The 12,280-nt window shown below is 41.6% G+C and overlaps 1 protein-coding gene across 5 annotated transcripts in view; it reads left to right on the top strand.

Moving 5' to 3' along the window:
* Window positions 1-12,280, top strand: part of ATP11C (ATPase phospholipid transporting 11C) — a 225,721-nt gene that overhangs the window by 115,281 nt on the left and 98,160 nt on the right. For all 5 annotated transcript variants that reach the window (XM_043974013.1, XM_043974011.1, XM_043974010.1 and 2 more), the window contains exons 5-8: window positions 210-317; window positions 5,974-6,102; window positions 8,985-9,088; window positions 11,856-11,906. In XM_043974013.1, coding sequence (XP_043829948.1) covers window positions 210-317; window positions 5,974-6,102; window positions 8,985-9,088; window positions 11,856-11,906 — 392 coding nt within the window. The remainder of the gene's footprint in view (window positions 1-209; window positions 318-5,973; window positions 6,103-8,984; window positions 9,089-11,855; window positions 11,907-12,280) is intronic.

Below are 12,280 nucleotides of genomic sequence, written 5' to 3'. Positions count from 1 at the left end.
ACCTGATTGTGCGTCTGCTTTGTGTTATCTAGTGTCTTGGATCTTTGGAATGTTCCCTGGGTGACAAGATTCCCCAGGAGGGTGATGCCTAAAGTGTGACTAGAGAGCTTGATGATTCATTTTTCGAGGGACTGGTTGAATTTGCTAATGTCTTTGCTTCATTCTCTGTGACTGACTGGGGAGTTGTTGTTTTTTCCCTTTGTATCTAGGGTTATGAAGACTGGCTTAGACACCGAGCTGACAAAGAAGTAAATAAAAGCATTGTCTATGTTATTGAAAAAGCAAAGCGAGTGAAGAAAGAGAGTGAAGCGATCAAGGTAACTTTTCTGTTTTCATTCATTGTTTTCCTTATTTTTAAAGCTTTATTGATGCCTTTAAAGAGAAAACACAGCACAGTCATTTCCACATATACTCTGCTCTCTCCTTCCCCTCCACCTCAGTGACCCCTCCCTTAAGATCCACACAGTTATTGCATCTGACAGGGAATGCCGAGATCCATATCTATAGTCACCAACAAAAGGAGGCATTTATTTTACTCATCTCTGGAACCTCATGAGATTGGTCACCATGATTACATAGTGTTGATTTTTTTTGGTACACTATGAAGGCTTAATACTTTAATGTTAATAGGAATCGTTTTCCTTCTTCCCACCTATCAAGAAAGAGAGGAAAAATGATAGGAAGAATAAGGAAAAAAAGGGAAAAAATGATTAGAGTAGTGTCTGAGGCTGGGTTTGATCTCAGGTCCTCCTGACTCCAGTAGCATACTGGTAAATGTCTCACAACCAACTCTGATACACTTTTTTTTTTTGGGGGTGGGGCAATGAGGGTTAAGTGACTTGCCCAGGGTCACACAGCCAGTAAGTATCAAGTGTCTGAGGCCGGATTTGAATTCAGGTCCTCCTGAATCCAGGGCTGGTGCTTTATCCACTGCACCACCTAGCTGCCCCCTCTGATACACTTTTAGGTTTATTTTGCATTCTTAACATTTTCTCCACCATTTTCTGGTCCAGCAACAAAACAATCATTGAGCCCCTGGACTTGTAGCATTTGCTAATTTCTGAACTGTAAATGTTCACACTAAAAATTTAATGCTCAACTCTAATGAATCTGATTTGGCTTCAGCACACTCACTGGGTACAAGTATCATTTGGGTCTGGTTTGGGGATGCTCAAGAAGTCCTAAGACGAATTATAGCGCATTGGAGATTCCTTCCTCATATGCTTAGTGTATCCCTGAAATAAACCCAGGGGCAGCTAGGTGGCGCAGTGGATAGAGCACTGGCCCTGGAGTCAGGAGGACCTGAGTTCAAATCCGGCCTCAGACACTTAATACTTATTAGCTGTGTGACCCTAGGCAAGTCACTTAACCCTAATTGCCTCACCAAAAAAACAAAACAAAACTAAAGAAGTAGGTAATAAAGGAAGTCAAGGGAAGGAGAGTTACCTGAGAATAGAAATTTGACCCTCTTTAAAATATTAAAAAATGTTTTATTGATGTTCTTTTATTATCATATCCTGATAGTTATAGTAATTGCCATTACTATCATATCCTAATGAATTCCCCCACCCTCTGCAATAAAACCCTTTCCTGTTAACAAAACAATTGTGTACCTCTTATACTTGGAATGAAAGAAATTAACACATTGGCTGTGTAGCTCACTGTAATGATAAGGGTTTAGAGTTCTGCTCTCCTTTATTGACATTATTATGCTCACTATCTAAATTGTTCTCTGGGTTCTACTTATCTCACTTTGCCTGAGGTCATTATAAGTCTTCCCAAATTTCTCTGAATTTTTCATTTTCAGATTCTGATTTTTAATCTCATCCTCTTCCTCCCTTCCCCCATTGCTCCCTTCCAGAATAGACCTGACATCCCAACCTTGCATTGCAGTCTAGAGTATAAAGTATAGTAGGGGATTCAGAAGACCTGGGTTCAAATGTCACTAATGATGTTTCTTGTGTGACCTTGGGTAAATCACTTGGCCTCTCTGGGCCTCAGTTTCCTCACCTGTAAAATAAGGGGGTTGGATTAGGTGATCTCTAAGGTCCCTTCCAGCCCTAGAGCTATGATCCTATGTGTGACCTTGGGTACGTCATTTCTGTTCCCTGGGCCTCAGTTTCCTCCTCTATAAAATGAGCAGGTTGGACTCCTTGATTTCTGAGGCCCCTTTCAGGGGCTAGATCTAGGATCCTATAACCCTTAAAGGTACAGGCATCATCTGCCACATACCGACTGGCAACTTTGGCCACATTCTTCTGCATCTTCCCCACCTCCTCCTTCTTCATTTTCTACTCTGCCAACCTTCTCATCTCCCTTAGGCTGCTGTCTTTAGTGTTTAGAGTCTGAGATCCCATGAACTCATCACATCTGGAAAGTGCTCTTCATAGCTACCCCTTCTCTCTTTCTCTCTCCCTCCCTCTCTCCCCCCCCCCCCCATTTTGACTCAATCTGATGACTGAGGCTGATCTCAGCTAGGTATTGATTGGTGAAAGCCATTGACTCTAAGGTGAGAGCAAACTGTAACCCTCTCGAGGAGAATAGCCTCTTCCTCAGAGACAAACTTGGCAACAGAGTCTAGAAGTTCTCAAAGTGGAATCTGGGGAACCCTTTCCAATGATGAGGTCAAAACTCTTTTCTTATGTTAATTTCTTATAGTAAATATTTTTTAAATTTCTAATACAATAAATATTGCTAGATACAACACATAAAGCTAAAGCTTTTTGGGGGTGCTCTTAATATTTAAGAATATGAAGGAATCCTCAAAACAAAAAAGGTTGAACTGCTATTTTAAGTAAAGTTCTCTCATTTTATAGATAATAGGGGCCACTAGGTGGTATTGCAGTGAATACAGTGTCAGGCCTGGGGTCAGGAAGATTCTTCTTCCTGAGTTCAAATCCATCCTCAGACACTTAGTAGCTGTGCAACCCTGGGCAAGTCACTTAATTCTGTTGGCCTCAGTTTTCTCATCTGTAAAATGAGCTGGAGAAGGAAATGGGAAACCTCTCCAGAATCTCTGCGAAGAAAACCTCAAATGGGGTCATGGAGGGTTGGACACAACCGAACAATTATAGGATTTCTGAGGCCTTAATTATAGACTCATACTATCCTAGATTTTTTTTTTCGTGAGGCAATTGTGGTTAAGTGACTTGCCCAGGGTCACACAGCTAGTAAGTGTTAAGTGTCTGAGGTCGGATTTGAACTCAGGTCCTCCTGACTCCAGGGCCAGTGCTCTATCCAGATACTGTGCCACCTAGCTGCCTCCCTATCCTAGATTTTTAACCTCAGAGGTTAGAGGAGGCAAGTTACTTGATAAAGGTGATAAAAGGACATGGCAGAAGCGTCAGTGGCCTGTTCTGCCAGATGGTTGATGGAATGTAGCGGGAGATGTTTTTGAGCAGAGGATGGCCTACCTCTTTCATTCCATGTGATACCGCCTGCTCTTTGTACTTAAGCAGAAAAAAAAAACTTTTAAGTTAAGAGTTGCATCAAACAAACCCCTTCTTTACCTTTGCAGGTAGACCTATAGCACACTGGGCCTTCATCCAAACCAAATCCTCATTGGGTGAGAGAAAGGACTTGGGCAAAACCGAGGATGACAAATCAGGGAATGACAGGAAATGTTTGTGTACCAGTAGCATTCTGGGTACAAAGTTAGGCCCTCTGGAGTGAGGCAGTCAACCAGTACCATTTCTTTTCCTTTTTTTTTTTTTTAATCAGTAGTATTTTCTGAGCCTCTGATGTATATGGCTCGGAGGGAGATAGGGTAGACAAGGTCTGGGAGTCAGAGAGAACTGGACTTGAATAAGGGTTCGAAGAGTAGTCAATTGGGCTACAAAGTAGAATGTGGTTAGACTAGAAATTCTAAGCCTTTTTGGTGTCCTGGACCCCTCCAGCAGTCTGGTGAAACCTGTAGACCTCTAATCAGAATCATGTGTTTAAAAGCATCAAGTAACATACGTAGAATTACAAATGAAACCAATTATATTGGAATGAGGTTCTCAAAATATTTTTTAAAAAACAAATTTGTGGGCCTCAGGTCAGGAACCCTTGGATTAGAGGGTCCACAGATCCAAAGATGGGTCCTTCATAGCCCTGTTGCTTCTTACTGAATTATTCGCTCACTTTATTTGTTCATATTCAATTCAGCCAATTGATTAAGGGCTTCCTCTGTGGTCGGCCTGGTGCTAGGTACCAGAGAGACAAAGTTTAGAAGGAAACAACGGTCCCTGCTTTCAAAGAGTTTACATTCTATTGGGGTATGCAACATGTAAAGAGATCGGTTCCATACAGTATCATTTGAGGAGGAAGGGAGTGCTGACATCACAGTGGAATTAGGGAAGACTTCCTATAGGACCTGCCACCTGAGTTGAGTCTTCAAGGAAGGCAGGCATGCTAAGAGGAGGAGGTGAAGAGGACAAATGTAGAGGCAATAGTTACCGTCTTCTGGCAGCTTGCATAGTGAGGATTTTGCAAGTAAATATCCCCATTGTCGCTACATCAAAAGCTGTAATAAAGGGTATGGTTTTTTCTGTTTCCCTTTGAAATGGAGCTAGAGTAGGAATTATTAAAAAAAAATTAACATTGGATTTACCAGCAGCACTAAAGATACGTAATGCATTGCATGTTGGCGATTAAGCAGTTCCAAGCTTTTTGCATGCTTTTCCATAGAAAGTTTGTGGTAGGTTCTCTCCTATCTAATGTTCTTTCCCTTCCTTATAGGATCTTGTGTGCTCCTAGATGAAGAAATCATTTATTGTGTTTAAAAATACATGTTGATGGTTTTTTTTTTTTTTTAGTGAGGCAATGGGGGTTAAGTGACTTGCCCAGGGTCACACAGCTAGTAAGTGTTAAGTTTCTGAGGCTGGATTTGAACTCAGGTACTCCTGAATCCAAGGCCAACGCTTTAACCACTACTCCATCTAGCTGCCCCTGATGTTTTTTTTTAAAAATCATTGTTGCTACTTTCTAGTTGCTGGAGCTTATTCTCCACCTTTCATCCCCAAATATACCTACCCATTGGCCTTAGTGTGTGCCATATGCCACACCTGTAGTTTACCACCTCCCCAACAGAGAGGAGAGAAGCGCACTTCACTGTCTGTCCTCTGTAGTGATGAGAATGAATTGATTGTTAGGGTGTTTGACAAGTGGTCCATAGGTGAAATTATTTTACATTCATGTATGATGTTCTTGTTTTTGGTGAGGCAATTGGAGTTAAATGACTTGCCCAGGGTCACACAGCTAGTAAGTGTCAAGTGTCTGAGGCTGGATTTGAACTCAGGTCCTCCTGACTCCAGGGCCGGTGCTCTATCCACTGCGCCACCTAGCTGCCCCCCATGTATGATGTTCTTGGTGGCAGCGGAGGGGATGTAAGTGGAGTGTAGGTTCCTCCCAGTCGTAGACTGTTTTGTTTTGTCCTTGTATCCCAAAGGTCTATCTAACACAGGGAATTGCACAGAGTAGGTGCTTAATAAATGCCTACTGAATCAAATAGATTTGAGCATGGATTCCTCTCAGGCCAGCCCAGAATAATTATAATACTTCAGCCAACGTGTCTTTCTTGAATTGCCACACAGACTTTTCTGTGAGCACATTTATGAAGAAAGGCATTTGGACATATCTGGAAGATATCATTTTCAATCATGACAGAGAAGAAATGAGAATTGTGATCCCCAAGTAATTGGTGTAAGGCTAAGGTCAGCAGCCTGGGTAGCCCACTAGTCTTAAGTGGCAGAGGATTTCTTTTGTGTCCTTATGACCTTCAGGGAGGATTCTTGTCACTCACACAGTCCAATTTCCCCACCTTGCCACGGTGCAGGTGTCTGATGAGTCTCTTGGCTCCAAAAGGGAGGTCTTTGGGGCTAATCTACTGTGCACATACAGTTCTCTCTTGCTCCAGTGGGAATTCTACCCAGAAAAGGAATGAATGCCTTGAAAGGGGTTAAGCTTATTTATCATTCTTTTCCTTTCCAGGTTGGCGATATTGTTGAGGTACACGCGGACGAAACGTTTCCTTGCGATATTATCCTCCTGTCATCGTGCAATGATGATGGGACCTGTTATGTTACAACGGCCAGTCTTGATGGGGAATCCAACTGCAAGGTAATGTAGCAAAAGGACTGGGGATTCTTTGCTTTCAGCTCAGGGTAATTAATCTTTCAGAGGGAATTTGTGTTTTTCTGCTGTCTTGCTAGGTCTGTTGGAAAGCAGCTTTGGTGCAGTTATCCTGGGAGGTTATTTAGCCCCAGTTTCATCTGCACAAATGTGCTCAGCTTGGGTAGTGCGAGTGGAATTCCAAAAGGCAAAAACAAAACAGTCTTTGCTCTCAAATAAATTCCTTTCTACTGGGAGGGATACCCCGTGGTCTTAGACAAATAGGGTGGGAGAGAGGGCGCTGACATCTGTGAGGGGGTAGAATTGGGGAAGGCTTCCCAGGGGATCACAGATTTAAAGCTGAAAGGGAGTATAGAAGCTGAGGCCAGTCTCTTCATTTTACAGATGAGGAAACTGAGACACAGAGAGTATAAGTTACCTGCCTGAGGTTACACAGCTAGCAAGTGTCTGAGGTGGGATATGAACTTAGGTGTTCTTGATTCCAAGTCTAGTGTCCTGTTCACCATGCCATAGCCAGGTGGCGGCCCCCAAAGTGAACCTTGAAGGAAGACAAAGATTCTAAGAGATTGGGGTGAGGAAAGAGTGAATCCCAGGCATGAACCAACATGACCTCAGGAAGGTGGGTGATGAAAGGTCAAGTTCAGGCTAGAATACAGAGTTTAGAAGGGGAAGTAGTGTTAAATGGTATCAAACTGTTGAAGGCCTCAAAAGGTAAACTAAGGAATTGTTATTTAATTGTAGAGGAAGTAGGGAGTGTGATACAGCAGGTAGGCCTTTCCCTCAAAATAATTATTTTGGCAACTGGATGGAGGCTTCATTGCAGAGTGGGGGACAGGGGAGGCAAGGACACCAATTAAGAGACTAGTACATTAGTCCCAGTAAGAGGTAATAGGGCTCGAACTAAGGTGATAGCCATGTGAGTAGAGAGAAGTGGGGGGATAGGACAGATGCACTAGGCATTTTGGAAATGTTTGTTGGATAGACTTGGGAACTGACCATCAGACAGTCAGTGAGAGTGAGTGAGACTGGTTATAAATCTCCCAAACTAGGGCGGAGGCTGGTTTGAAAAAACAAATGCAAGTCTATAAAACAAACCACACCAAAATTTTCATGACCTTTTACTATTTGTTAGCGACTATTCATCCAATTGGTGAAAACTTGGTAATGAGCATATTCCAAGGTGGTAAAGTTAAGGTACAGTTTCATGGAGCTGAACTTGCTGGCTTCTGCCTGGTGTTGACATTGAATCTTTGCCAAGTGAGGAATACTCTCTTGACAGAATGGCCTATTTCCCAGGGTACAAGTAACATGATTTGAAGGAATTTGATCATCCCTTTCAGTTTCTTAGGGCACAACTTCATAAATTATTGTTTGGAATAATTATGAACGTGTGATAATACATTTACTTAAGCCAGTGAATAACGTACTCACCTGGTAGACTCTGGCAATGTCAACTCCAGCCTGTCTCTGCCAGCTCTACCATGCCCTGGAGACTAAGCTGTCAATTAAACTGCAGATTCTGTGGAATTCCGTAAGCTTTCCTTAGATACCTACTGTTTGCCAAGTCCTTATTCTGCCTTTGAAGAGAATGGCATTTAATCGTATCCAATATCATAGGATGATAGCTTTGGACTTTAGATGGATACTCAGAGGCCATCTAATCCGATCACTTCATTTTACAGATAAGGAAACTGAGGTCTGGAAAGGGCAAGTGATTTAACCAATGTCATGGGATTGATCATGGGATCATAAATTTGGTGCTAGATAGGACCTCTGAGGTGATGTAACTCAACCCTCTCATTTTTCACGTGAAGAAACTGAGGCCCAGGGAATTGATGTAACTTGCCCAAGGTGAAAAAGGACCAGGGGGAGATGGGTGTGACCATTCAAACATGTAATTTCCTCTCCCTTTCTCTTCATTAAAAATGGACAAGAGCAGAGCTTGGATCCTGAAATTATTTTCGAGTCTCTTTATCAGGAATGGAAATCTTTTAAATGACTTCTGAAGGAACTGAAAGGCAAGGTGGGGCTGGGGGGGCTTCAATTTCTGGAGATATGCTGCTAAGCGTGACTCAGACATTTCCTTAATATCCCACTTAGAAAATGACACCAGCCTTCCTCCAAGATGAGCCTTTTGTATCCGCATTAGGCCTTGGTTGGGGGTAGGGGAGTGGGTGGGTGGGGTGTCTTTATAAGCTGTCTCAACTGGCGCCATACCTCCCATGTGAAATTAATCAAGTACATCATATACAGCAAGGGAATGGTCCAAAGGCCCGAATAAAAGTAGGCGCATAATCCCTCTCACCTCAATCTCCAGTGTAGTCGCTTGGAAGCCTCTTAGAATTCATTAATAAAGCTATTTGGCTAATGGTACTACTCCCTAATGCTAGTTCCTGCTCCTGGCAGGATGGGAGCCTTTTCAGCACCGAGAGGCGGCTGCTTAGTTTGCGTGTGTTAAGCCAAGTCAGTCCACTGTGGCGAGGGCAATAATAGGACTCAGTTCTATGAATAGGATAAAAATATAAATACATTGAATTTTTTTTTCCATGGGCTCCTCAGTTAATTACATGCATGCTGCAAACTGAAATCTCCCAGCAGTAGGTCATGAGAATAGCTTCAAGTTCTTCAATATCATTGAAATCCCAAAGCAGCAGGGGGAGCATCTAATTACCTCTGATACATTTTAAGAATAATATTGTACAACTTATTTGTGGGTAATGTGCATCAATATTTGTAGGCCTCTGCCAGAACCACTCGCTGAGCCATGCTGTGTTCCTAGAATTCCGTGGGTAGATGTTTACAAAAAGACCCACTTTCTTCTTTCTTTTTTTCTTTTCTTTTTTGGGGTTTCAACTTCTGCTTTTACCCAGACGCAATATGCTATCCGTGACACCACTTCGCTCAACACGGCTCATTCCATTGATAGCCTCCAAGCCACGATCGAGTGTGAGCAGCCTCAGCCTGACCTGTACAAGTAAGGAGTCCCAGGTTTCCTTTGCTACTTTCTGTGGTCTGATTTCCTTTCATGCAAGCAGTACATAGAAATGCAAAGCCTTCTGCCAGCCCTCTTGCCTTTGTGTTTATAGAAGCTGTTCCTTCCCTTGGCAGCAAAATGATTCCAAGATCAGCTTTGTTCGCCTTGGGCCTGGCAGAACCCATCATGGTCCTGGGAAACTTATTTAAGATTGTCCTTTTCTTTAGAAATGTACCAACAAGACTATTGATTAGATATTCAACTCATGAGCATAAGGCTTTCCATTCAGAACAATAGGATCTTAGGATCCAAGAATCTTCGTAAAAGGGACCTGAGAACTAAGGCATTCAGTCCATTCATCTCCTCTCTACCCCTTCTTTCTATCCAGGGCAGAGTTTCTCTCCCATTTCCCTTTCTGATTATTCTCATACTCTCTTTAAAATAATTTCCAGGGGCAGCTAGGTGGTACAGTGGATAAAGCACTGACCCTGGATTCAGGAGGACCTGAGTTCAAATCCTGCCTCAGTCACTTTATACTTACTAGCTGTGTGACCCTGGGCAGGTCACTTAACCCTCATTGCCCCACAAATATTAATATTAATAAAAATAATTATAATAATAACAACAATAATAATAATTTCCAGAATTTTCTCAGCTATAGCTTTGGGAATACATCTTCTCCCCCCACCAACCCCCTTTGTTGGACCCTTAAGATGTGTTCCTGACCAAAGGCAATTAGCTTTTTTCTTGATGTCCATTATTACTTAAAAAGATTACTCAGGGTAGGTCAGGGATCATAGGAACTCGACATTATTGATTTAGAACTGGAAGGGATCTTAGAGGTCATTGAGTTCAACCCCTTCATTTTACAGAAGAGGAGACTGAGGCCTAAAGAGGTTAAGTGACTTGCCTAGGGTCACATGGCTAGTATGTGTCTAAGGCAGGATTTGAACCCAGGTCTTCCTCACTCTTGGTGCAGTGCTTTATCCACTACAGCCACATGTCTTTGAAGACCCTGGCACATAACTCATGTGACTCAGGAGATGGGAACTCATTTAAAGCGTTGCTGTCAAACTCAAATAGAAACAGTTCCCTATAGCCTGCATATTGATTTAGATAACCTCAAATTAGTATTATTTATGTTGTATTGTATTTTAATTTGTTTCCCCTAAATATTTTCTAATTACATTTTAATTTGACTGGGAGTTTTGCAGGGATGGATTTGACACCCAACTTAAAGCATTTAGATGCTTTCTTATCTATATTGGGGTTCATTTCTCTTAATTGGGGTTCATTTGCTCTACCCTTCTATTTAATATTTTCCTTGACTATAAAGATCTTGTATGAGTTTTCCTGCTTACTCACTATGGTCTGCCAACATTACACCATCTGCAAGCAATGAGCCTATCTCCTCCCTTTTTTAAAGGCCAACTTCACAGTCTTTAATGTTTTTCTTTAGCCACAATTAATTTTTATCATTATTCTTGCCATCTTCTAACCTTTTGTATTTGTCCTTAGTTATATGTCCTTGCTTCCATCTTTTGTACACATTCTGTTAAAAAAAAATTCGCTGGACAGGTAAGTGGCACAGTGAATAGAGCTCTGAGCCTGGAGTCAGGAAAATGAGTTTAAATCCAGCCTCAGACATTTGACTAGCTTTGTGACCCTGAACAAGTCCCTTAACCCTGCTTGCCTCAGTTTCCTCATCTGTAAAATGAGCTGGAGGAGGAAATGGCAAGTATCTTTGCCAAGAAAATCCCAAATGGAGGTCACAAAGAGTCGGGCATGACTGAAAAGACCAAACAGCAACAATGGCAAAAAAATTTAAGCTAACTCAAGAGCTGCCAATGCAGTCACAACATTCTCCTTAGATATTTCCCTGTTTCTTCCTCATTGGCATTATTTACAATTGTTTTGTCAGATTTTCATTTTGTAAGGTCTTCCATCATTCTTAGAATCTCTAGTCCTTTCTGTTCATACTATTACTAACATTCCATCAATCTTCCACAGAGATTTCACCCAATCATAATGGAGAGTTTCATCTAATCCAGGTGTCATACAAGCAGCCACTCCTCTTAACCAGATTAAAATGTAATTAGACAATAGTTAACAATATAAGTAAAAATACAGTAGAACATAGATAATGTTAGTATGTAGTTTTCTAAGTCAATTTGGAACCTGCAGGAATCCTTATGTATAGTTTAGTATCCCTTATTTCTATTTCAGCTTGATACCACTGCCCTAAATAAACCTTTCTAACATTTCATGGCTACCATGGTCAATAACAGTTCCTATTTCCTGATTCTCCCTACATAGAATTATAGTTGCTTGCTTCCCCTTGCAGCTACCTTACAGTGGTCAGAAATATATAGGAAGTTTTCCCATAAAAAGGATAACATCCTTGTCTTTCTTTTCCACTTGTCCCTACAAGGCCCCAAGCTTCTGACACTGGGTGACCTAGAGCATTGTCACTTCCTCTTTCTGAGTCTTAGTTTCCCCATTTGTACATTGATGGAGTTGGACTAATTTCATGGTCCCTGAGGTCTTTCCACCTCTGATGTTCTTTAATAGTTCACGACAGCTTTTTGAATCACTAGAATGGATACATGACACAGCATTTTCTCAGCATCACTTTATGACATATGCTTTATTCTGAAGGCCTATATAGGTCCATTTCTTACATTATTTGATTCATGCTGATGCTGGCAGTGGTCAATACCAACTGCATATAAGAACAAAATCTCATTCTATTATGTTCTTTTACCAGGTTTGTTGGGAGAATCAATATCTATGGTAATAATGCAGAACCCATTGCCAGGTTAGTTCCTTTACCATTCACTGGTTCCTTCTTGATTTTACTATTTGCATCTTATGTAAATATCTTCTAATACTTTTCCTTTGGGAAAGAGATGCCAGCATGACTGGACCCAGATTGTCTGGCCTCCCTCTGAGCTATGATGTACTTGTGCTGTGGTGGTGAGTTGGTCTAGGATGCATTGTGGTTGTTGTCAATAGGATTTGGGGAATATAGATACACAATTATGGTCTAGGGGAGGCAATGGATGGATCGGAAAATTGTGGGAAAATTACCTGAATTTTAAATGAAGTAAAAAGATTGAGACAATTATCTGGGTAATTAAGGTCCTTAAAACTCACATACAATTTAAGAAGAGAGGTAGTATGGCATAGTGT

The sequence above is a fragment of the Dromiciops gliroides genome, chromosome X (genome assembly GCF_019393635.1).
Source record: "Dromiciops gliroides isolate mDroGli1 chromosome X, mDroGli1.pri, whole genome shotgun sequence".
Classification (NCBI taxonomy): Eukaryota; Metazoa; Chordata; class Mammalia; order Microbiotheria; family Microbiotheriidae; genus Dromiciops; species Dromiciops gliroides.
The sequence above is the reverse complement of the archived record's forward strand: the minus strand, read 5'-3'. Positions and strand labels throughout refer to the sequence as shown.